This window comes from Macaca nemestrina, chromosome 16 (assembly GCF_043159975.1).
Source record: "Macaca nemestrina isolate mMacNem1 chromosome 16, mMacNem.hap1, whole genome shotgun sequence".
NCBI classification, from domain to species: domain Eukaryota; kingdom Metazoa; phylum Chordata; class Mammalia; order Primates; family Cercopithecidae; genus Macaca; species Macaca nemestrina.
The window spans coordinates 90,873,246-90,899,462 of record NC_092140.1 but is presented as its reverse complement, the minus strand read 5'-3'; the positions used below and the strand labels follow the sequence as shown (position 1 = coordinate 90,899,462).

General features: G+C 39.3%; 1 protein-coding gene across 6 annotated transcripts in view; it reads left to right on the top strand.

The window, feature by feature from the left end:
• The window catches only part of LOC105486020 (neurobeachin), a 747,447-nt gene that overhangs the window by 705,821 nt on the left and 15,409 nt on the right, over positions 1–26,217 (top strand). For 4 of the 6 annotated variants that reach the window (XM_011748656.3, XM_071081645.1, XM_071081644.1 and 1 more), the window contains 6 exons: positions 8,566–8,628; positions 8,957–9,046; positions 12,954–13,146; positions 14,990–15,061; positions 17,711–17,866; positions 18,430–18,600. In XM_011748656.3, the coding sequence (XP_011746958.1) occupies positions 8,566–8,628; positions 8,957–9,046; positions 12,954–13,146; positions 14,990–15,061; positions 17,711–17,866; positions 18,430–18,600 (745 nt within the window). The remainder of the gene's footprint in view (positions 1–8,565; positions 8,629–8,956; positions 9,047–12,953; positions 13,147–14,989; positions 15,062–17,710; positions 17,867–18,429; positions 18,601–26,217) is intronic. The other 2 variants (XM_071081647.1, XM_011748658.3) reach the window with 1 other exon arrangement.

The window sequence follows — 26,217 nt, the reverse complement described above, 5'->3', positions numbered from 1 at the left end:
AGAAATTTGAATAAATAAAGTGAATGCACATAATAATCTTAACTGCAAGATACTAAAATCAGTGATTTCTTAATAACATTAAGAAAGAATATTATTTAAATACAAGCAACTCTATATTTTCATGTTATTCTACCAAAGTGTTGTCTTCCAATGGATGCATGGTCTTTTGTATTTGTAAAACATCAAAGGTTTTGTTAGCCACATTTGTTTTAAAAAATCTAGTGGTTTAAGCCTATTACCTATGCTAGCTTTGTATGAAATATGTAAGACTCATGATACCACTGTTTATTTAAGTAAAAAGTTACTATGATGTATTGATTCTAAGATGCACACCATTTTCATATCACAACACTCCCAAATCATAATGTGTCTTATAATCAATCATAGAGCATAGCATATTTTACTTATTAATAGTACATAAAATAATGGAGCTTCTACTAATGGATAACATAGGTTTAATGAAGTTAGACTGACAGACATTTCCAAAGTTTTAGTCTTTTTCCATATGCATTATACATGCTCATGAGCTCATGTGTTCGATGTTAACTCATTATGTGTTTACTGGAAAGTACAACAGATAATACAAAGCAATTGATATCTTGTAATACAAATTAAAGTTTTAATTATTATATTTTAAAAGGACTCACAAACCCCAAAGCATATAAGAATCAGACAGGGAATAGATGAGTGACACAAGCCTTGGCAGTGCCCAGGTCACGTGAGTGGTGGGCATTACAAAAGGGCAGTTGTGCAGGAATGCTGATGTGGTACTGCCTGATCTGCTAATTTTTCAAGAGAAGCCAAAAAATCCAATTTCTTGTGTACCATTTACTGACCTGTAAATTTGGGCTCAAATAAAAACCACGTCTGGGAGCTGCATCTAGCCCATGGGATGCCAGTGTGTGACTTTGGGCGGAATGTAAGCTCTTTGAGGGCAGAAATCTTTATCTGTTTCATTTGACCAGTATCATTAATACCTAGAACGGAATCTAGTATGTAGTAGGTACTCAACAAATACATGTTTTGTGAACAAAGTTAACATTAAATCTCTCTGACCCTCGCAGGCCAATGTATAGAGAAATAGATACGTGTAGAATTTTTTAAAATGACATTTCTGGATAATACAGAAGGAATTCATCTCATAGTTCCAGTAGGTTTTTTTCGGTTTTTTTGTTGTTGCTGTTGTTGTTTTTAGCTTCATATATTTGGAAATTTTTAAGGGAAAATTTCTATATGGCAGAAAACGTTTTCATGCTGTTGACAAGTTAATTCTTTTTTTTTTTTTTAATACTTTAAGTTCTAGGGTACATGTGCATAACGTGCAGGTTTGTTACATATGTATACTTGTGCCATGTTGGTGTGCTGCACCCATCAACTCGTCAGCACCCATCAACTCGTCATTTACATCAGGTATAACTCCCAATGCAATCCCTCCCCCGTACCCCCTCCCCGAGATAGGCCCCGGTGTGTGATGTTCCCCTTCCTGAGTCCAAGTGATCTCATTGTTCAGTTCCCACCTGAGAACATGGGGTGTTTGGTTTTCTGTTCTTGTGATAGTTTGCTGAGATTGATGGTTTCCAGCTGCATCCATGTCCCTACAAAGGACACAAACTCATCCTTTTTTATGCTGCATAGTATTCCATGGTGTATATGTGCCACATTTTCTTAATCCAGTCTGTCACTGATGGACATTTGGGTTGATTCCAAGTCTTTGCTATTGTGAATAGTGCCACAATAAACATACGTGTGCATGTGTCTTTATAGCAGCATGATTTATAATCCTTTGGGTATATACCCAGTAATGAGATGGCTGGGTCATATGCTACTTCTAGTTCTAGATCCTTGAGGAATCGCCATACTGTTTTCCATAATGGTTGAACTAGTTTACAATCCCACCAACAGTGTAAAAGTGTTCCTATTTCTCCACATCCTCTCCAGCACCTGTTGTTTCCTGACTTTTTAATGATTGCCATTCTAACTGGTGTGAGATGGTATCTCATTGTGGTTTTGATTTGCGTTTCTCTGATGGCCAGTGATGAAGAGCATTTTTTCATGTGTCTGTTGGCTGCATAAATGTCTTCTTTTGAGAACTGTCTGTTCATATACTTTGCCCACTTTTTGATGGGGTTGTTTGTTTTTTTCTTGTAAATTTGTTTGAGTTCTTTGTAGGTTCTGGATATTAGCCCTTTGTCTGATGAGTAGATTGCAAAAATTTTCTCCCATTCTGTAGGTTGCCTGTTCACTCTGATGATAGTTTCTTTTGCTGTGCAGAAGCTCTTTAGTTTAATTAGATCCCATTTGTCTATGTTGGCTTTTGTTGCCGTTGCTTTTGGTGTTTTAGACATGAAGTCCTTGCCCATGCCTATGTCCTGAATGGTATTACCTAGGTTTTCTTCTAGGGTTTTTACGATATTGGGTCTAACATTTAAGTCTCTAATCCATCTTGAATTAATTTTCGTGTAAGGAGTAAGGAAAGGATCCAGTTTCAGCTTTCTACTTATGGTTAGCCAATTTTCCCAGCACCATTTATTAAATAGGGAATCCTTTTCCCATTTCTTGTTTTTCTCAGGTTTATCAAAGATCAGATGGCTGTAGATGTGTGGTATTATTTCTGAGGACTCTGTTCTGTTCCATTGGTCTATATCTCTGTTTTGGTACCAGTACTATGCTGTTTTGGTTACTGTAGCCTTGTAGTCTAGTTTGAAGTCAGGTAGCATGATGCCTCCAGCTTTGTTCTTTTCACTTAGGATTGTCTTGGAGATGCGGGCTCTTTTTTGGTTCCATATGAACTTTAAAGCAGTTTTTTCCAATTCTGTGAAGAAACTCATTGGTAGCTTGATGGGGATGGCATTGAATCTATAAATTACCTTGGGCAGTATGGCCATTTTCACGATATTGATTCTTCCTATCCATGAGCATGGTATGTTCTTCCATTTGTTTGTGTCCTCTTTTATTTCACTGAACAGTGGTTTGTAGTTCTCCTTGAAGAGGTCCTTTACATCCCTTGTAAGTTGGATTCCTAGGTATTTTATTCTCTTTGAAGCATTGTGAATGGAAGTTCATTCATGATTTGGCTCTCTGTTTGTCTGTTACTGGTGTATAAGAATGCTTGTGATTTTTGCACATTAATTTTGTATCCTGAGACTTTGCTGAAGTTGCTTATCAGCTTAAGGAGATTTTGGGCTGAGACAATGGGGTTTTCTAAATATACAATCATGTCATCTGCAAACAGGGACAATTTCACTTCTTTTTTTCCTAACTGAATACTCTTGATTTCTTTCTCTTGCCTGATTGCCCTAGCCAGAACTTCCAACACTATGTTGAACAGGGGTGGTGAGAGAGGGCATCCCTGTCTTGTGCCAGTTTTCAAAGGGAATTTTTCCAGTTTTTGCCCATTCAGTATGATATTGGCGGTGGGTTTGTCATAAATAGCTCTTATTATTTTGAGATACGTTCCATCATTACCGAATTTATTGAGCGTTTTTAGCATGAAGGGCTGTTGAATTTTGTCAGAGGCCTTTTCTGCATGTATTGAGATAATCATGTGGTTTTTGTCTTTGGTTCTGTTTATATGCTGGAATACATTTATTGATTTGCGTATGTTGAACCAGCCTTGCATCCCAATGATGAAGCCCACTTGATCATGGTGGATAAGCTTTTTGATGTGCTGCTGGATTCGGTTTGCCAGTATTTTTCATTGAGGAGTTTTGCATCGATGTTCATCAGGGATATTGGTCTAAAATTCTCTTTTTTTGTTGTGTCTCTGCCAGGCTTTGGTATCAGGATGATGTTGGCCTCATAAAATGAGTTAGAGAGGATTTCCTCTTTTTCTATTGATTGGAATACTTTCAGAAGGAATGGTACCAGCTCCTCCTTGTACCTCTGGTAGAATTCAGCTGTGAATCCATCTGGTCCTGGACTTTTTTTGGTTGGTAGGCTATTAATTATTGCCTCAATTTCAGAGCCTGTTATTGGTCTATTCAGGAATTCAGCTTCTTCCTGGTTTAGTCTTGGGAGAGTGTAAGTGTCCAGGAAATTATCCATTTCTTCTAGATTTTCTAGTTTATTTGCGTAGAGGTGTTTATAGTATTCTCTGATGGTAGTTTGTATTTCTGTGGGGTCGGTGGTGATATCCCCTTTCTCATTTTTTATTGCATCTATTTGATTCTTCTCTCTTTTTTTCTTTATTAGTCTTGCTAGCAGTCTTTCAATTTTGTTGATCTTTTCAAAAAACCAACTCCTGGATTCATTGATTTTTTTGGAGGGTTTTTTGTGTCTCTATCTCCTTCAGTTCTGCTCTGATCTTAGTTATTTCTTGCCTTCTGGTAGCTTTTGAATGTGTTTGCTCTTGCTTCTCTAGTTCTTTTAATTGTAATGTTAGAGTGTCAATTTTAGATCTTTCCAGCTTTCTCTTGTGTGCATTTAGTGCTATAAATTTCCCTCTACACACTGCTTTAAATGTGTCCCAGAGATTCTGGTATGTTGTATCTTTGTTCTCATTGGTTTCAAAGAACATCTTTATTTCTGCCTTCATTTTGTTGTGTACCCAGTAGTCATTCAGGATCAGGTTATTCAGTTTCCATGTAGTTGAGCGGTTTTGATTAAGTTTCTTAGTCCTGAGTTCTAGTTTGATTGCACTGTGGTCTGAGAGACAGTTTGTTATAATTTCTGTTCTTGTACATTTGCGGAGGAGTGCTTTACTTCCAATTATGTGGTCAGTTTTGGACTAAGTGTGATGTGGTGCTGAGAAGAATGTATATTCTGTTGATTTGGGGTGGAGAGTTCTGTAGATGTCTATTAGGTCTGCTTGCTGCAGAGATGAGTTCAATTCCTGGATATCCTTGTTAATTTCTGTCTCGTTGATCTGTCTAATGTTGACAGTGGGATGTTGAAGTCTCCCATTATTATTGTATGGGAGTCTAAGTGTCTTTGTAAGTCTCTGAGGACTTGCTTTATGAATCTGGGTGCTCCTGTATTGGGTGCATATATATTTAGGATAGTTAGCTCTTCCTGTTGAATTGATCCCTTTACCATTATGTAATGGCCTTCTTTGTCTCTTTTGATCTTTGATGGTTTAAAGTCTGTTTTATCAGAGACTAGTATTGCAACCTCTGCTTTTTTCTGTTCTCCATTTGCTTGGTAGATCTTCCTCCATCCCTTTATTTTGAGCCTATGTATGTCTCTGCATGTGAGATGGGTCTCCTGAATACAGCAGACTGATGGGTCTTGACTCTTTATCCAGTTTGCCAGTCTGTGTCTTTTAATTGGACCATTTAGTCCTTTTATATTTAAGGTTAATATTGTTATGTATGAACTTGATCCTACCATTATGATATTAACTGGTTATTTTGCTCATTAATTCATGCAGTTTCTTCCTAGCCTCGATGATCTTTACATTTTGGCATGTTTTTGCAATGGCTGGTACCGGTTGTTCCTTTCCATGTTTAGTGCTTCCTTCAGGGTCTCTTGTAGGGCAGGCCTGGTGGTGACAGAATCTCTAAGCATTTGCTTATCTGTAAAGGATTTTATTTCTCCTTCACTTATGAAACTTAGTTTGGCTGGATATGAAATTCTGGGTTTAAAATTCTTTTCTTTAAGAATGTTGAATATTGGCCCCCACTCTCTTCTGGCTTGTAGAGTTACTGCCGAGAGATCTGCTGTTAGCCTGATGGGCTTCCCTTTGTGGGTAACCTGACCTTTCTCTCTGGCTGCCCTTAAGATTTTTTCCTTCATTTCAACTTTGGTGAATCTGGCAATTATGTTTCTTGGAGTTGCTCTTCTCGAGGAGTATCTTTGTGGCGTTCTCTGTATTTCCTGAATTTGAATGTTGGCCTGCCCCACTAGGTTGGGGAAGTTCTCCTGGATGATATCCTGAAGGGTGTTTTCCAACTTGGTTCCATTTTCCCCCTCACTTTCAGGCACCCCAATCAGATGTAGATTTGGTCTTTTTACGTAATCCCATACTTCTTCTTACTTAATCTTCATACCTGAACTCTGTCCTTTTTCCTAAGAATCTGTTTCCCTTCTCCTCTGTCACTCATCTGGGCTCCCAGGGCAGCCTGGGCTTGCCTCCCCTGCGGTCCTGCTCCCTACCATGTGCGCTGACACACTCATCGTCTTCATTTTGGGGGCTGCTAACTTCCTGAGGGCAGTCTGGTATCTGACTTTGTATTCCTTGGCATAGAGTAAGCATTCAACAAATGTCTGTTAATTGTTTTTGTGGTATTGAATTGTAAAAGTAAAAAATTCGGAAGTGCTTTTCTTTCTCTAGACTAGGTTTCAGTTTTATACAAATGCCCTACTTATATATTCAGCAAATATTTTTAGAGCCTCTATTAAGTCACAGTCCTGACCTGCAGAGATTCACTCTGAACAGACAGACATACATAAATAATTGTGTGTTAAAATCTATAGTAAAGGAGAAAAATGTGCTGTGAGAATATGCAGGGCATTCATTATGATTTAGGGAGTCTGGGAGGTGAAGGATTTAGATCCCTGCCCAAAGTTAGCATTCGGGGAGGATTTTCTCCTACATAGGGAGTAGCTCTCAGAACAACTACTTCATTGTAACAATTCATGGGTTGCAGAATGGGTTCTGCGTGTCACCAGGCAACCCTCCCGTGCACAGGACCTGCACACTTGACAAGAAAGTCATTGATGACTCCCTGAAAGTGGGAAAGGACAGAAAATCTTAGATTGGGAGCAGGTGAAGAAAGATAGTAGGCGTTCACTTCCCCCTCAAATGTTTTGGTAATAATAAGAAGTAGAACTTAAAGGAGACAGCATGCTTTTCAGGATCAGAAAGATCTGTACATTTTTAAATCAGAGGGTAAGGAATTACTGGAAGGCAGGATTACCAGATAGCTAAAAGGTAAATACTGGACTGAGATCCTTTGGGTCATGAAGGCATGTAAAGTAGATCACAAGGAAGAGGGAGTCAGTATAGTCCCAAAAGAAATAAACGTTCAGTGTTGAGAACTGACTGTCTTAATGAAAGGATAAAGTTAGTCACAATCTCATCTTTATCCTGATGCCTGATTGGGGAGCTCTTTTAAATATACATGCATATGTACTCTGCCTTAATCCAAAAAGGTCAGAGTTGGGACTCACTGAAGATAACTGCACAGAAGATTTCTAGAAATTTTATCCATTTCATAACATTTTCTAGAACATGTTAATACTTTCCTTTAAGAAACAAAACTAGAGTCAAGCAAAGCATGTTTGTTGACTCATTCCTTCAATAAACATTTAAAGGCTGCCTACTAAGTGCAAGACACTGATCTAGAAATTAAAACATGTTTAATTTTACCCCTGACTCCTCACTCCCACTTGAGTCCTTTTTCTGGGAAGTAAAAACAGGAGTAGCAGTATCTGTTGTTAGAGAGACATTTAGCTGTTAATGATATATGAAGCTAGGTATTAGACATTTGCTAACCAGGGCAGCATTAACAATAAAATTACCACTTTTGTTTCCCAAATAATTCTCAAGAGTTTGTTATTAAAAGTGTGAACCTAACCAGAAATGGTCTGTTCCCCTTTTATAATCATAAATCTTGCATTGGGGAAAAAAAGTAGGATGTAAATGCATATGTGAATAAAATTTAAATAGTCACACTTTACTTGTGAGTGGACACCATGCAAATAAATGTATATATAAAAATTGGACAGCACTTAAAGAGATTTAATAATTCATCCCATTGCCTCTGCAGATAAAAGAACCAAAGTCCCATTTACGCGATGGCTAAAATATGGCAGATAATGATGCATTCACCTTTAATATTGCTAATAAATTTGCAGGTTCACATTTTTATTGATAAATATTTTCTTGAAATGCAGTGTAGGAGGGCAGATTTTCAAATTTAAGTACTTTATAAATTAGAATTGCAGATAGCAATGAGATTAGTGGTGGTGCTATGTCAGGAGCCATCTACCAACTTACCTGTGCTTCTACAAGCACCTAGCTATGATTTTCATATTTCACTTTTATGTGCAACCAAATTGCATACAATTTAGGGAAAAAAATAGCATGGTAGCAGAGTAATCATCATAGTAAATATCATGCTTCTCCTTGTTGACATAAATTACATATAATATTTCAGAAAGATTTTGCCTATAGAATTTATGTATAGAGGAAATACTGAACTTTGACACACACAAGAAAGGTATATTGTACAGTCCAGACAGTTTGAGGGCTAAAATTATTTTTATTCATTGGAAGCTATAAAATCTCATTTCCAGCTACATAGGCTTTAATGAAATAGTGTGTAGCTCAGGATACAGAAAGCTTTCTTTCTTTTTTGGGTGAGTTCTCTCTAAAATTTCAGGGAAAAATTTTGAGAAAATGAATTTATACCTTAAAAATAATATTCCAGAATTCATCTTAAAACAGCATAGAAAGCTAAAATGTATTTTTGTAACGAAAGTTTTGTTATATTTAATTACTCTATAAAATCTTGGTGTTCTTTCTACTGATTGTCCTCTGAATTAATTGGAACCTATAACTTTCTGAATTTTATTTTGTATAATTGGTAGGCTTTATGTCTCGTTCTTTTTTTCCCTGTTAAGATTCCAGAAACTTATTTCATTAGAGACCCCCATACGTTCCTTCTTACAAAGGACTTTATTAAGGTATATGTGCTGTATTTAGTGTGGAAAGTGTTTTTTGGTCTTTAGCTGCATGCATGTATTCACAGGTTAGCTTTTCCACATTTAACCCCAGCTTCTGGAAATAAGAATAGTGACTGGGTTAACTGAAGCATGTTTGGAAGGAGAAGCAAAGCTTGTCTACAAAATACTAACACTTGGATGATTCTGCACCCTGAGAAAAGAGCACCCGTTGAATTTTCTGGACTTTTTTTTCATGGCTGACTTGGGATACACTTGCATTGTCAAAGAGTGTGTTGGCCTCTCTCTTTGATGCATATTGATTATGACAATCACCCTCCTTCCCCTGCAGGCCATGGAGGCACAGATACAGAACTTTGGACAGACGCCATCTCAGTTGCTTATTGAGCCACATCCGCCTCGGAGCTCTGCCATGCACCTGGTAAGACATATCAGCATGTTGAGGTTTTTTTTTTCTTTCCTTTATACCTGGGAATAGAGCAAATAAAATAGTGATTTTAACAGCATATTTTAAAAGGTTTCTCAATTTATTGGTTAACTCTTCAGCCTAAGTACAAACTAATACCCTAGGGAGAGACCGAGAAGGGAGTGTAAATCTACCTTTAAGCCTTACTTAAGCGATCCCACTTTTGGATTCAAAAAAATAGCCATCTTCTCTATGTATGCCTCTACATAAACTCATTCATGCACACACAGGCATAGAGACACACACTGACACCAGAATTAGACTGTATTTGTAAATTACAGCGAAAAATATATTGCAGACACAATATGATATTGCCAAATTTCAGGGCAACATACAGTAGGGGAAGTAGTTCATTTGAAGAAAAGGAAAGAAATATAAAGGTAATTTATGGTTATTGAAGAGAGGTTGTTGAACAGAGTGGTTAAGAGTAAGGGCCCCAGAGCCAGACAGGCCAAACACCGTCTCTGCACTAGCTAGTAAATGACTTGGGCAAGGTATTTAACCTCTCTGTGTTTGCATTTCAGCATCCGTAAAATAGGGGTAAAAATAGTACCTACAACTGAGAATTGAATGATTCAATACTGTATAGCACTTAGACCAGCAACTGTCATACAATAAGTTCTTAATAAATGTTAGCTGACATCATCATAATTAGCTACTGGTTAAACCTCTTTTTTTTTTTTTTTTTTTTTTTTTTGAGACGGAGTCTTGCTCTGCCGCCCAGGCTGGAGTGCAGTGGCCGGATCTCAGCTCACTGCAAGCTCCGCCTCCCGGGTTCACGCCATTCTCCTGCCTCAGCCTCCCGAGTATCTGGGACTACAGGCGCCCGCCACCTCGCCCAGCTAGTTTTTTGTATTTTTTAGTAGAGACGGGGTTTCACCGTGTTAGCCAGGATGGTCTCGATCTCCCGACCTCGTGATCCGCCCGTCTCGGCCTCCCAAAGTGCTGGGATTACAGGCTTGAGCCACCGCGCCCGGCTGGTTAAACCTCTTATTCCCCCTTTTCTAAGGGAATCATATTCTTTTCACTTTAATCTGAATTAAAAGTCCATTTCCATTAAAAAAGTTTCTTTACAGATTATTAGCAAATAGTAAACATTTTCTTCTTTAAGTAATTTGGAAAAGGTAAAATTTTTATGAGCAATTTCTTTAGAATTTAAACTGATTTTTCACTATTTTTTTACTGAAGTAAAAAATACTTGAAGGTAAAAATGTGTTCACAAGACGAACTTCAAGACAACAAGTACTCTAATTTTAGAGTAAAGAGCTCTGGAATATGGTCCATAATGTGTGTGTAAACAAATGTATAAGCTGTTATTTCGTGATGGAAGTATTAATCACACCTTTCATTTACTCTGTCATTTAACAAATTTTTATTGAGCCCTTTCTGTGTGTCAGATCTGATGCTAAGCGCTGGAGATACGGTCACAAATACTTTCTCTAACCTTTCAAGAAATCAGTAGTCAAACTTTTGGGAAACACATAAATGCTTTTTTTTTTTTTTTTTTTTTTAAGACAGAGTCTCACTCTGTCACCCAGGCTGGAGTGCAGTGACGCAATCTCAGCTTACTGCAACCTTCGCCTCCCAAGTTCAAGCAATTGTCCTGCCTCAGCTTCCTAAGTAACTTGGATTACAGGTGCGCACCACCACCCCTGGCTAATTTTTGTATTTTTAGTAAAGACAGGGTTTCACCATGTTGGTCAGGCTGGTCTCGAACTCCTGATCTTGTGATCTGCCCGCCTCGGCCTCCCAAAATGCTGGGATTGCAGGTATGAGCCATTGAGCCTGACCTAAATGCATTTGTTTTAAACCTTTTTTTAAGATAAGGTCTCACTCTGTTACACAGGCTAGAATATAGTGGCATGATCATGGCTCACTGCAGCCTCAAACTCCTGGGCTCACACGATCTTTCTTCCCCAACCTTCTTAGTAGCTGGGACTACAGGTGTGTGCCACCATGTCTGGCTAAATTTTTTGTAGAGATTAGGTTTCACTATGTTTCTCAGGCTGGTCTTGAACTCCTGGGGACCCTCAGTCTCCCAAAGTGCTGGGAATACAGGCATAAGCCGCCATGCCTGGTGTGTGTTTAAACTCTTTTTTTTTTTTTTTTTTTTAAACCTTCCTACAACAGCTCAGCCAAACAGCTTCGTCCCCCTTGGTTACTCACTAATGAACTCTTTTGACTGCAGTTGGTCCTTCTGTATGACTAAACAGAAAGGTTTGCACCAAGCTCAGGCTGTTGCAGTATAAAGCCTCAGCCACATTGTAGACACAGAGATGTGGCCTTGGAGCCTCACCATTTTTAATAAACTGTCCAGGAGGATATCTGTAACACTTTATTTTATGAAATGCTTTGGCAGAAGAGTTTTCTTCCCGTGTTAGTTTTCTGTGTTTAATAATAATAATAAAAATATTTATCCTGGAGATATGCCCAGTCAGAATTCATTACTTTCCTAGGGGAAGTTGTTGGAGACTGAATTGGCATGAAACTGTTTATAAAGAAAATCTAAGCTTTCTAAGTTCATCTAGCAGAGAATTCATATATACTGCAAACCATCATGAAACATATATGAAAGCTAAATCATGGTTATTTCCAACCTCCCTGCTTTATGTTTTTAATATGGTGGTATTTGTAGTGTTTTGTAGGACTTATAGTATCCACTTTCTGTCAAGTCATATGCTAGATGTTTACAAAACAGAGGCTAAAAACAGAAAGAAGAAAGCACATGGACACACGAGGGGGAACAACACCCACTGGGGCCTGTCGTGGGGGTGGGGGTGGCAGGAGGGGAGCATCAAGAAGAATAGCTAATATATGCAGGGCTTACTACCTAGGTGATGGGTTGATCTGTGCAGCAAACCACCATCACTCATGTTTACCTATGTAACAACCTGCATGTCCTGCACATGTATCCTGGAACTTAAAATAATTTTTAAAAAAAGAAGAAGAAAAAGCATTGGCCCTCCATAAGCTCCCAGCCTAGAAGGGAGAAACAAGGCTTCAACCATAAACAGTCAGTGCCAGAGCAGAACCTGGGGAGCACTGCCAGGGAAGCGCTCGGCCGCTTTGTGGAGGCTATTGTATTTTAATTAGTTAGACTGTAGTCATGACCCCAGATCAACCAGATAGACATGAAAGTATTAGTCAATTCACTTTATATTTCATGTAAAAAATGTGAGTCACTGATTTGACTGACTTTCCCACCAAACTGATTTTTAAGCTGCATTGAATAACTGTGTTACATCGTGTGGGTGTGTCTGTGAGCTAACTTTTCACATTGCATTGTGGCGATACTTGAATTGAGGCTGGTCTTTAATGATTCTGTGTCCCTGTATTACTGACTTCACATAATTCTTATTCTCTAGTCTCTGTGCCATCCCCAAGTCAAAGCTGCTCGATTTGGGGCAAACATTCACCAGTATGAAAGTTTAGGTGGGATGGGCGCGGTAGCTCACGCCTGTAATCCCAGCACTTCGGGAGGCCGATGCGGGCGGATCACGAGGTCAGGAGATCCAGACCATCCTGGCTAACACGGTGAAACCCCATCTGTACTGAAAATACAAAAAATTAGCCAGGCGTGGTGGCGGGCGCCTGTAGTCCCAGCTACTTGGGAGGCTGAGGCAGGAGAATGGCGTGAACCCGGGAGGCGGAGCTTGCAGTGAGCCGAGATCCCGCCACTGCACTCCAGCCTGAGGGACAGAATGAGACCCTGTCTCAAAAGAAAAACAAAGTGTAGGTGGCCTTTCTTCCTTGTGTGTGGCTCGTGCTAGCCTTGTCTGTTTAACCTCATTCTCCCTAGGCCTTTCACTAACTGTGTTATTCCTTTTGTCTTCCTCTGTTCTCTTCCCTTTCTATTCAACAGTGTTTCCTTCCACAGAGTCCGCTCATGTTTAAAGATCAGATGCAACAGGATGTGATAATGGTGCTGAAGTTTCCTTCAAATTCTCCAGTAACCCATGTGGCAGCCAACACCCTGCCCCACTTGACCATCCCCGCAGTGGTGACAGTGACTTGCAGCCGACTGTTTGCAGTGAATAGATGGCACAACACAGTAGGTATGTGTGCCTGAGCAAATCGCTTACTAAAGATTTCTTAAAAGCTACAATGAAGGTAAAAAAGTGTGCTGGGATTAGCTCATATTCCACATTATCTACAAAAAACAGCAGACTAAATAACTAATTGTCAAACCCAACTGAGTGACTCCTATCTGTCTTCTTCATTTCTGCTGTATGTTAGTTAAGTACTCAATAAATATTTGACAAATTGAAGCAGTTCTACCAATAATTCAGGTTCTCCTACTCTATTCTGCTATTGCCTAACTGCAAAAAAATGCACCCCACTTTTTTCCTATATCAAACAGAAGTGAGTTTGAATGTGGGTTTCTGTATGCTGGCTTCAAATCCTCTTTTATCAGTAATTTACAAGCAAATATTTGAATGACTATTATGTGTCAAGTAGTCCTAAGCACTGTATATACAGCAATAAACAAAACAAGCACCAGCTCTATTTTTGCAGAGCTAGAATCTTTGCAAAAAGACAAAATCTAAATTCTCCAGTGATTTCATATTTCACATGTGTTTCTTCAAAGTCACTCCTGAAAGTACCAGCCAATACATCTTGAAGCGGCACAATGCTGTGGCAAACATTTAGACGTATTGCAGGAGTTCAAGACCAGCCTGGCCAAGATGGTGAAACCCCATCTCTACTAAAACTACAAAAATTAGCCCAGCACAGTGGCAGGCACCTGTAATCCCAGCTACTCGGGAGGCTGAGGTGGGAGAATCGCTTAAACCTGGGTGGCAGAGGTTTCAGTGAGCTGAGATCGCGCCACTGTACTCCAACCTGGGCAACAGAGTGAGACTTCATCTTGGGGAAAAAAAAAAAAAAAAAAAACATTTAGACATATTGATCCTTAACCAGGGCAGAAGTGGATATGACCAAAAGATTTAGTTGGCCCAATTCACCACTTGAGATCTCCCAGGAAGCCAAGGACTACCCCGGTCTCCAGAGTTGAGTAACTGAGTCATGCTGAAATAACCTGAATCTTTGTATTCCACTGACCTCTACATTGCTTTAAAAAATACAGTGATTTGTACCATAGCTTTATCTCCTAAGAGTTTCTAAGTGCACTTATTTTAAGGTTATTGGTGATATTATCAACATAAGGTAATGCTACTTCCATTCAATCAGAGATAGGCAGCAAATATCTTAAGAAAAATTTATGACTATATTATTATCAGGAGACAGCCTCTAGAAATGTTTTGCATTGAGAAAAACTATAAAGGACTAAAGTTTTATTTAAAATTGTTCAAAAGTGTTGTATATATTATATAATCACATGTGAAAAACTATGACTAATGAACTTCATCAAGCCCTAAACATTAATCCTCTGAAAGTAGCTTTTAGTGAGATTAAGATTTTAGGTGTGGCCCAATTTTACACCTTCAATTTACTTGTCATGTGTTGAAAAAAAGGCCCCCTTGGATGGCAGCCCCAGCTTCCTCTGTCCTGCCCCAGGTGAGCCCAGGCTCATTCCCATCCCTGCTTGGAAGCATAGCCCTTTCATTGATTTCAGGCTGATTGATTGCTCAGTAACCTTCGCTTTTTGATGGGTTCAATAAATGTTACGATCTTCTATTTATCCAGCTTTTTCTCATCATTAGAACAGAAACAAAACTCTTTCCAGCCTTCTACATCCTAAGTGGAAACCTGAAGTCCCTGTTGTGATTGTTTTGTAAAGCTGTCTACAGAGACGCATAGTATAACTGAATCAGAGAAATTTACCAAATAATTTTTAAGCAAATATGCGTTTTGTAAAATCATCATCAAACACTGCCCATTAGGAAATTCCTTCTTTCTGAGAATTGCATGTTTTTCTCTCTTTTTTTTAATCTTTAGGCCTCAGAGGAGCTCCAGGATACTCCTTGGATCAAGCCCACCATCTTCCCATTGAAATGGATCCATTAATTGGTATGTTAATAAAAAAGAATAAATTTTCATGGATACTATCCACACCTTCATATATAGTTATTTTTCATAAGATAGTTAAACATTTTTTTACCACAAGATTAATTTGCTAATAATATCAAATTATCATCAAAGAGCTGTATAAATCATAATATGACATCTAAGAACTTTTTGGTATTAAAGCAACTGTTTCTTGATATTTTTGGAGGTCATTTAAGTTGGTTATAAATAAGACAAATAATTCCAAAGTGTATTTTCTTTCAGCCTAAAATGTTCTCTAACAGCTCAGTATTATTTAAAATATAAGGATTCAAAAAGATTTTTAAAGGCTGGGGGAGGGATAGCATTAGGAGGAATACTTAATGTAAATGATGAGTTGATGGGTGCAGCAAACCAACATGGCACATATATACCTAACAAACCTGCATATTGTGCATATGTACCCCAGAACTTAAATTAAAAAAAAAAAAAAAGGCCGGGCACAGTGGCTCACGCCTGTAATCCCAGCACTTTGGGAGGCCAAGACAGGTGGATCATGAGGTTAGGAGATGGAGACCATCCTGGCTAACACGGTGAAACCCCGTCTCTACTAAAAATACAAAAAAATTAGCCGGGCCTGGTGGCAGGTGCCTGTAGTCCCAGCTGCTTGGGAGGCTGAGGCAACAGAATGGCATGAACCCGGGAGGCAGAGCTTGCAGTGAGCCAAGATCGTGCCACTGCACTCCAGCCTGGGCGACAGAGCAAGACTCTGTCTCAAAAAAAAAAAAAAAGGAAACTAATATTGAAGAGCATCTTTTCTGGCAGTCTTTATCACTGAATTTTTTAAAACTAACATGTTGTAAAGCAAATGTTTCATGTGAATTGCAAACTGATGAGCTATAACTCTTTGCAGCAGACATTCAAAATATTTTTAAATAATCATGTACATATGTATTAGCCATTTGATCCAGAGCTAGCTTCTTAGTCTTTCTAGGCCCTTCCAGTTTCGTATCTGTAAGACAGTTTTTAGTAATGTTTGTTCTATATGTATCATTGAATGATTAGTAAGATAAATTAGAAAAAAATTGAAAATGCTACAAAAAGTTATTAAGCTACATATTAAAGTCATGGTGTTTTATTCTTTGATTCTTGTTTTTTGTTTTGAGATGGAGTCTCACTGTGTCACCCAGGAGGGAGTGCAGTGATGCAATCTCGGGCCACTGCAACCTCCGCCTCCCAGGTTAAACCAATTCCCCCACCTCAGCCTCCCGAGTAGCTGGGATTACAGGGGTGCACAACCACACCTGGCTAATTTTTGTATTTTTAGTAGAGACAGGATTTCACCGTGTTGGCCAGTCTGGTCTCGAACTCCTGACCTCAAGTGATCCACCTGCCCAGCCCTCCCAAAGTGCTGGGATTACAGACGTGAGGCACCACGCCCAACCTCTTATTCTTAGATTCAAATTCATCCTTCGTCTTTGAACCTGGAAATAAGATAAGATACAGGCATTTCAATTAGTTACTTATACCCATACACAAAATACCATTTACATTTCTTTGGGAGCTTATAAGGTTTAGGATTAAGAATATTATTAGTCTAGTGTAGCTATTTCTCTTTCCAGCAGACATTGACAATGAAATATACGGCTAGTATGTAACCATGGAAAAATTAATAGGTCTATTCTAATTAGTAAAGGACCAATTGTATAGTTTTCAAGTGGCCTGGGATCTTTGGTCTTTTTTTCCTTACTGACTTTTTTGTATAATTTTTTTATTGCTTATGTTTCCTAGTAGTTATTTTTATAGTGTTAGTAGATGTCTACAAATAGTAGTACTTATATTTAACTGCTGTTAGAGAGTGGTGGTGACCTTCTACATCTGCATTTCTGTTTAAGAATTCAGCCCAGGGATTTATCCTGAAAGGATGGCGTGCAGTAAGGGACAGGCTGGCATGCAGACAGGCACTGGGGAAATCAGATGGTGTCTCTGAGTTCCTGACTTTATTCAGATTCAATCCCAGGGCTCTGCACTGATTCTTTGCCTGTCTCTTTCCTCACCAGTCCCTCTCGCATCTTTTTTGTTCCTCTCCTCCCCTGCTAGCCCATTCTGGAAAGGCCTTCTGTCTGTTGACAATCCAGGCCTGTAAAGCTGCTGACCTGAAGCTCCCTGTGGGGCTACCCACATAACAACATCACTTGCTCAAATCTCTACCCTCCTTTTTCAGGGGAATTATAAAAATACCATCCGAAAATGACAGACTGGGGCAAATATTAATATATCTCTTCCTTAATAACATACTTTATACAATATTTAGTTCTCATGTGATTCTTATAAACTAATGAACTTGTGTGTAGTGAGCACCTAAAGAATTAAATGCATTAAAATATTGTATTATGTTGTAAATTAATTTTCTTGAATTCCTCATATTGTTTTTATTTATTGGTGGAGGGAGAACTGAAATTTCTGGCAGAATTTTAAAATACATAATATGGTTCATAAATAATCACTGCTACTAAGGAAATCTTTATTCCTCAAGGGAGAATCTTAATAATCTCATACCATTAAAAAAAACTATTTCTGGATAAATGAAGCATGAAAGTATTGTTTTCCTTCTATGAGTGCTTGGAGAAACTCATATGGAATCTTCAAATTTTTTTTTCCATTTATTTTTAGCCAATAATTCTGGTGTAAACAAACGGCAGATCACAGACCTCGTTGACCAGAGTATACAAATCAATGCACATTGTTTTGTGGTCACAGCAGATAATCGCTATATTCTTATCTGTGGATTCTGGGATAAGAGCTTCAGAGTTTATTCTACAGAAACAGGTAATCCTAACTATGAAACACCGTATTCTCTTCAAAATGACTATTGTTAAAACCAAAGCTGAATATGAAATCATACTTGATGTAGGCATTTTTATCATTTGCCAACTTGAATAGTCAAGATTCAAATTAAATGTTCACATTGTAAGTGAAGTAACTATAACTTCATCTATTCCAAACATTAGCATGATCCCTGAGTTCATAGGACAAATAGGGCTATTTTTCCCTTCCCACAAATTCATATGCAGTAAAAGATCCTGAAACTCCCCTTGGTCTGGCCCAAACCCTGAAGAGAAAAATCATGATCGTGTTATTTAATAAAGTCTTTTCCTTAAAAATCTCAAGTGACATTCTTGTATCAATTTTCAAAAGCAATGCAAGAAAGCAACCTGTAGCTAGATTTGAATAACATTGTAACTTTATCAGCCTATAGATGAACTTTTCACAAAACTGGTAAAATAAAATAAAATAAATATGGTAAAATTTTTAAAATCTGATAAAGTTACACTTATTACCATTTGAAGAAAAAGATTAAATGAAGCAAACCTGTCATTTCTGTGTTGCAGGGAAATTGACTCAGATTGTATTTGGCCATTGGGATGTGGTCACATGCTTGGCCAGGTCTGAGTCATACATTGGTGGAGACTGCTACATCGTGTCCGGATCTCGAGATGCCACCCTGCTGCTCTGGTACTGGAGTGGGCGGCACCATATCATAGGAGACAACCCTAACAGCAGTGAGTGTTTGTATCAAATTGTCCTTTCAAACGATATAAATATATATTTAAATATATTTTGCCGTTTTGATTTTCCTAATAGTTTTTTCCTAAGGTGTAAGGATTTTAAAACATGAAAGCTTAAGTGGCCAGAATCTGTACTGGAACATAGCTATGTTCAAAGTGTTAAAATGAGCAGTACTATCACCTTCAACAAGGAGAGACTTCCAGATCCCCTCAACAATCCCCTACCCAGATCCTCTGCTCAGCAGCCCGGTCTCCAAATGTCCCCATCCTTCAGCTTCACCTAGTCCATTAAACCTCATATGATTTCTTTCAGCTGAAAATAATCCCTCCCTTCTCTGAATTTTCAGAAATGTTACCTGTGTCTCAGTCAGGGCACTAATTGCTATCTACCATATACTGTAGTAAATTTCTGCGTTTATTCATTTAGCAAACAGTGAGTACCCGCTTCACATGAGGCATTGTTGGGGATGCAAAAACTGAATAAGACAGTTTCCTTGCTTGGGAGGATTCCTCAAGTGATTGTTATTCCACAGTGCACCCTAAGATATACGATAGGAAGAAAGCATCAGGGGAGGCTGGACTCCTTCGTGAAATAATTTTGGAGTACATTGTTTATACTCAAACTTTCTACATAAGCTCTGAAAGTCTTACACAAATAAATTTGTTGATGCTTGTTTAATCCACAGCCTCTCAAGCTTCTTTCTCCAAGGAAACTTTTATTTATGTAAGAGAACTTAATTATTAGTTCTTGGACTGCTGCCCCAAGAAAACACTGAAGTGGATAATGAGTGTCTGTCTTTCTATCTTAAGTTCCTGTCATAGTGATATACATAATAGGTTTCCAATAAACTAAATGACTGGAGAGCTGGATAAGAGATTGCCTAGAAATAATTACTGCTTTTAATTACTAAGCTTTCAATAGTTCATTCAAATACATGGCTTTCCTGTAAAATATAGAAAGGTTTCTGTGAAGTGATAATGGCAAGTACACAAACCAGGATTCTTGAGATTGTCACAGCTTACACAGCACTCCAAAATAAACTGAAACATGAATTTGGGGAATACTTATAACCCAACAGAGAGAAAAGTTTTTCAGGAAACCTGTGCATCTACAACTAAAATACTGTGAGAGTAGATAAGAAATCTACAAGATGCCATGTTACATTGCTTGGCCTGCTGCTGCCTCTCTGGGCAGTTCCAACCTGTGAGACAGCGAGGGGTGGAAACGGAATTGCACCTCCACCCTTCATGTCCCACTCCATCCCCCCAACTCTTATGCATTTTGACAGGAATACTACAAAAGTAGGAAATGGCTTTGGTTGGATAAGAACAAAGTCCCCTGCTTTAAAAACTTTTGGGGGGGCGGAGCAAGATGGCCAAATAGGAACAGCTCCAGTCTCCAACTCCTGGCACGGGCGATACAGAAGACAGGTGATTTCTGCATTTTCAACTGAGTTACTGGGTTCATCTCACTAGGGAGTGCCTGAAAATCGGTGCTGGTCAGCTGCTGCAGCCCGACCAGCCAGAGCTGAAGCAGGGCGAGGCATCGCCAAACCTGGGAGGCACAAGGGGGAAGGGAATCCCTTTTCCTAGCCAGGGGAACTGAGACACACAACACCTGGAAAATCGGGTAACTCTCACCCCAATACTGCACTCTACCAAGGATCTTAGCAAACGGGCACACCAGGAGACTATATCCCACACCTGGCCAGGAGGGTCCTACGCCCACGGAGCCTGCCTCATTGCTAGCACAGCAGTCTGCGGTCTCGCGGCAAGGCAGCAGCGAGGCTGGGGGAGGGGCACCCGCCATTGCTGAGGCTTAAGTAGATAAACAAAGCCCTGGGAAGATCGAACTGGTGGAGCTCACAGCAACTCAAGGAGTCCTGCCTGTCTCTGTAGACTCCACCTCTGGGGACAGGGCACAGCTAAACAACAACAACAACAAAAAGCAGCTGAAACCTCTGCAGACGCAAACGACTCTGTCTGACAGCTTTGAAGTGAGCAGTGGATCTCCCAACACGGAGGTTGAGATCTGAAAACGGACAGACTGCCTGCTCAAGTGGGTCCCTGACCCCTGAGTAGCCTAACTGGGAGACATCCCCCACTAGGGGCAGTCTGATACCCCACACCTCACACGGTGGAGTACACCCCTGAGAGGAAGCTTCCATAGCAAGAATCAGACAGGTGCACTCGCTGTTCAGCAATATTCCATCTTCTGCAGCCTCTGCTGCTGATACCCAGGCAAACAGGGTCTGGAGTGGACCTCAAGCAATCTCCAACAGACCTACAGCTGAGGGTCCTGACTGGTAGAAGGAAAACTAACAAACAGGAAGGACACCCACACCAAAACCCCATCAGTACGTCACCATCATCAAAGACCAGAGGCAGATAAAACCACAAAGATGGGGAAAAAGCAGGGCAGAAAAGCTGGAAAATAAAAAAATTAGAGTGCATCGCACCCTGCAAAGGAACGCAGCTCATCGCCAGCAACGGATCAAAGCTGGATGGAGAATGACTTTGACACGATGAGAGAAGGAGGCTCCAGTCCATCAAACTTCTCAGAGCTAAAGGAGGAATTACGTACCCAGTGCAAAGAAACTAAAAGTCTTGGAAAAAAAGTGGAAGAATTGATAACTAGAATAATTAATGCAGAAAAGGCCATAAACGAATGGACAGAGATGAAAACCATGACATGAGAAATACGTGACAAATGCACAAGCTTCAGTAACCGACTCGATCAACTGGAAGAAAGAGTATCAGCGATTGAGGATCAAATGAATGAAATGAAGCGAGAAGAGAAACCTAAAGAAAAAAGAAGAAAAAGAAATGAACAAAGCCTGCAAGAAGTATCAGATCATGTAAAAAGACCAAATCTACGTCTGATTGGGGTGCCTGAAAGTGAGGGGGAAAATGGAACCAAGTTGGAAAACACACTTCAGGATATCATCCAGGAGAACTTCCCCAAATTAGTGGGGCAGGCCAACATTCAAATTCAGGAAATACAGAGAACGCCACAAAGATACTCCTCGAGAAGAGCAACTCCAAGAAACATAATTGCCAGATTCACCAAAGTTGAAATGAAGGAAAAAATCTTAAGGGCAGCCAGAGAGAAAGGTCGGGTTACCCACAAAGGGAAGCCCATCACTAACAGCAGATCTCTCGGCAGAAACTCTCCAAGCCAGAAGAGGGTGGGGGCCAATAATCAACATTCTTAAGGAAAAGAATTTTAAACCCAGAATTTCATATCCAGCCAAACTAAGTTTCATAAGTGAAGGAGAAATAAAATCCTTTACAGATAAGCAAATGCTTAGAGATTTTGTCACCACCAGGCCTGCCTTACAAGAGACCCTGAAAGAAGCACTAAACATGGAAAGGAACAACCAGTACCAGCCATTGCAAAAACATGCCAAAATGTAAAGACCATCGAGGCTAGGAAGAAACTGCATCAACTAACGAGCAAAATAACCAGTTAATATCATAATGGCAGGATCAAGTTCACACATAACAATCTTAACCTTAAATGTAAATGGACTAAATGGTCCAATTAAAAGACACAGACTGGCAAACTGGATAAAGAGTCAAGACCCATCAGTCTCCTGTATTCAGGAGACCCATCTCACATGCAGAGACATACATAGACTCAAAATAAAGGGATGGAGGAAGGTCTACCAAGCAAATGGAGAACAAAAAAAAGCAGCGGTTGCAATCCTAGTCTCTGATAAAACAGACTTTAAACCATCAAAGATCAAAAGAGACAAAGAAGGCCATTACATAATGGTAAAGGGATCAATTCAACAGGAAGAGCTAACTATCCTAAATATATATGGACCCAATACAGGAGCACCCAGATTCATAAAGCAAGTCCTTAGAAACTTACAAAGACACTTAGACTCCCATACAATAATAATGGGAGACTTCAACACCCCACTGTCAACATTAGATAGATCAACGAGACAGAAAGTTAACAAGGATATCCAGGAATTGAACTCATCTCTGCAGCAAGGAGAACTAATAGACATCTACAGAACTCTCCACCCCAAATCAACAGAATATACATTCTTCTCAGCACCACATCACACTTAGTCCAAAACTGACCACATAATTGGAAGTAAAGCACTCCTCAGCAAATGTACAAGAACACAAATTATAACAAACTGTCTCTCAGACCACAGTGCAATTAAACTAGAAATCAGGACTAAGAAACTCAATCAAAACCGCTCAACTACATGGAAACTGAACAACCTGATCCTGAATGACTACTGGGTACATAACGAAATGAAGGCAGAAATAAAGATGTTCTTTGAAACCAATGAGAACAAAGATACAACATACCAGAATCTCTGGGACACATTTAAAGCAGTGTGTAGAGGGAAATTTATAGCACTAAATGCCCACAAGAGAAAGCAAGAAAGATCTAAAATTGACACTCTAACATCACAATTAAAAGAACTAGAGAAGCAAGAGCAAACACATTCAAAAGCTACCAGAAGGCAAGAAATAACTAAGATCAGAGCAGAACTGAAGGAGATAGAGACACAAAAAACCCTCCAAAAAATCAGTGAATCCAGGAGTTGGTTTTTTGAAAAGATCAACAAAATTGATAGACTGCTAGCAAGACTAATAAAGAAGAAAAGAGAGAAGAATCAAATAGACGCAATAAAAAATGAGAAAGGGGATATCACCACCGACCCCACAGAAATACAAACTACCATCAGAGAATACTATAAACACCTCTACGCAAATAAACTAGAAAACCTAGAAGAAATGGATAATTTCCTGGACACTTACACTCTCCCAAGACTAAACCAGGAAGAAGCTGAATTCCTGAATAGACCAATAACAGGCTCTGAAATTGAGGCAATAATTAATAGCCTACCAACCAAAAAAAGTCCAGGACCAGATGGCTTCACAGCTGAATTCTACCAGAGGTACAAGGAGGAGCTGGTACCATTCCTTCTGAGACTATTCCAATCAATAGAAAAAGAGGGAATCCTCCCTAACTCATTTTATGAGGCCAACATCATCCTGAAACCAAAGCCTGGCAGAGACACAACAAAAAAAGAGAATTTTAGACCAATATCCCTGATGAACATCGATGCAAAACTCCTCAATAAAATACTGGCAAACCAGATCCAGCAGCACATCAAAAAGCTTATCCACCATGATCAAGTGGGCTTCATCCCTGGGATGCAAGGCTGGTTCAACATACGCAAGTCAATAAACATAATCCAGCATATAAACAGAACCAAAGACAAAAACCACATGATTATCTCAATACATGCAGAAAAGGCCTTTGACAAAATTCAACAGCACTTCATGCTAAAAACACTCAATAAATTCGGTATTGATGGAACGTATCTCAAAATCATAAGAGCTATTTATGACAAACCCACCGCCAATATCATACTGAATGGGCAAAAACTGGAAAAATTCCCTTTGAAAACTGGCACAAGACAGGGATGCCCTCTCTCACCACTCCTACTCAACATAGTGTTGGAAGTTCTGGCTAGGGCAATCAGGCAAGAGAAAGAAATCAAGGGTATTCAGTTAGGAAAAAAAGAAGTCAAATTGTCCCTGTTTGCAGATGACATGATTGTATATTTAGAAAACCCCATTGTCTCAGCCCAAAATCTCCTTAAGCTGATAAGCAACTTCAGCAAAGTCTCAGGATACAAAATTAATGTGCAAAAATCACAAGCATTCTTATACACCAGTAACAGACAAACAGCCAAATCATGAATGAACTTCCATTCACAATTGCTTCAAAGAGAATGAAATACCTAGGAATCCAACTTACTAGGGATATAAAGGACCTCTTCAAGGAGAACTACAAACCACTGCTCAGTGAAATAAAAGAGGACACAAACAAATGGAAGAACATACCATGCTCATGGATAGGAAGAATCAATATCGTGAAAATGGCCATACTGCCCAAGGTAATTTATAGATTCAATGCCATCCCCATCAAGCTACCAATGAGTTTCTTCACAGAACTGGAAAAACTGCTTTAAAGTTCATATGGAACCAAAAAACAGCCCGCATCGCCAAGACAATCCTAAATCAAAAGAACAAAGCTGGAGGCATCATGCTACCTGACTTCAAACTATACTACAAGGCTACAGTCACCAAAACAGAGATATAGACCAATGGAACAGAACAGAGTCCTCAGAAATAATATCACACATCTACAGCCATCTGATCTTTGACAAACCTCAGAAAAACAAGAAATGGGGAAAGGATTCCCTATTGAATAAATGGTGCTGGGATAATTGGCTAGCCATAAGTAGAAAGCTGATACTGGATCCTTTCCTTACTCCTTATACGAAAATTAATTCAAGATGGATTAGAGACTTAAATGTTAGACATAATGCCATAAAAACCCTAGAAGAAAACCTAGGTAATACCATTCAGGACATAGGCATGGGCAAGGACTTCATGTCTAAAACACCAAAAGCAACAGCAACAAAAGCCAAAATTGACAAATGGGATCTAATTAAACAAAAGAGCTTCTGCACAGCAAAATAAACTACCATCAGAGTGAACAGGCAACCCACAGAATGGGAGAAAATTTTTGCAATCTACTCATCTGACAAAGGGCTAATATCCAGAACCTACAAAGAACTCGAACCAATTTACAAGAAAAAAACAACCCCATCAAAAAGTGGGCAAAGGATATGAACAGACAGTTCTCAAAAGAAGACATTTATGCAGCCAACAGACACATGAAAAAATGCTCTTCATCACTGGCCATCAGAGAAATGCAAATCAAAACCACAATGAGATACCATCTCACACCAGTTAGAATGGCGATCATTAAAAAGTCAGGAAACAACAGGTGCTGGAGAGGATGTGGAGAAATAGAAACACTTTTACACTGTTGGTGGGATTGTAAACTAGTTCAACCATTATGGAAAAGAGTATGGTGATTCCTCAGGGATCTAGAACTAGAAGTACCATATGACCCAGCCATCCCATTACTGGGTATATACCCAAAGGATTATAAATCATGCTGCTATAAAGACACATGCATACTTATGTTTATTGCAGCACTATTCACAATAGCAAAGACTTGGAATCAACCCAAATGTCCATCAGTGACAGACTGGATGAAGAAAATGTGGCACATATACACCATGGAATACTATGCAGCCATAAAAAAGGATGAGTTTGTGTCCTTTGTAGGGACATGGATGCAGCTGGAAACCATCATTCTCAGCAAACTATCACAAGAACAGAAAACCAAACACCGCATGTTCTCACTCATAGGTGGGAGCTGAACAGTGAGATCACTTGGACTCGGGAAGGGGAACATCACATACCGGGGCCTATAACAGGGAGAAGGGAGGGGGGAGAGATTGCACTGGGAGTTATACCTGATGTAAATGACGAGTCGATGGGTGCTGACGAGTTTATGGGTGCAGCACGCCAACATGGCACAGGTATACATATGTAACAAACCTGCACGTTATCCACTGTACCCTAGAACTTAAAGTATAATTAAAAAAAAAAAAAAAAAGAACAAAGGCCCCATCATAGTACAGGAGAGAATGGAAAAATACATTTGAATGAGAAGATAGTGGAAGATTGGATTAGATGTCCAAATGTTATGTG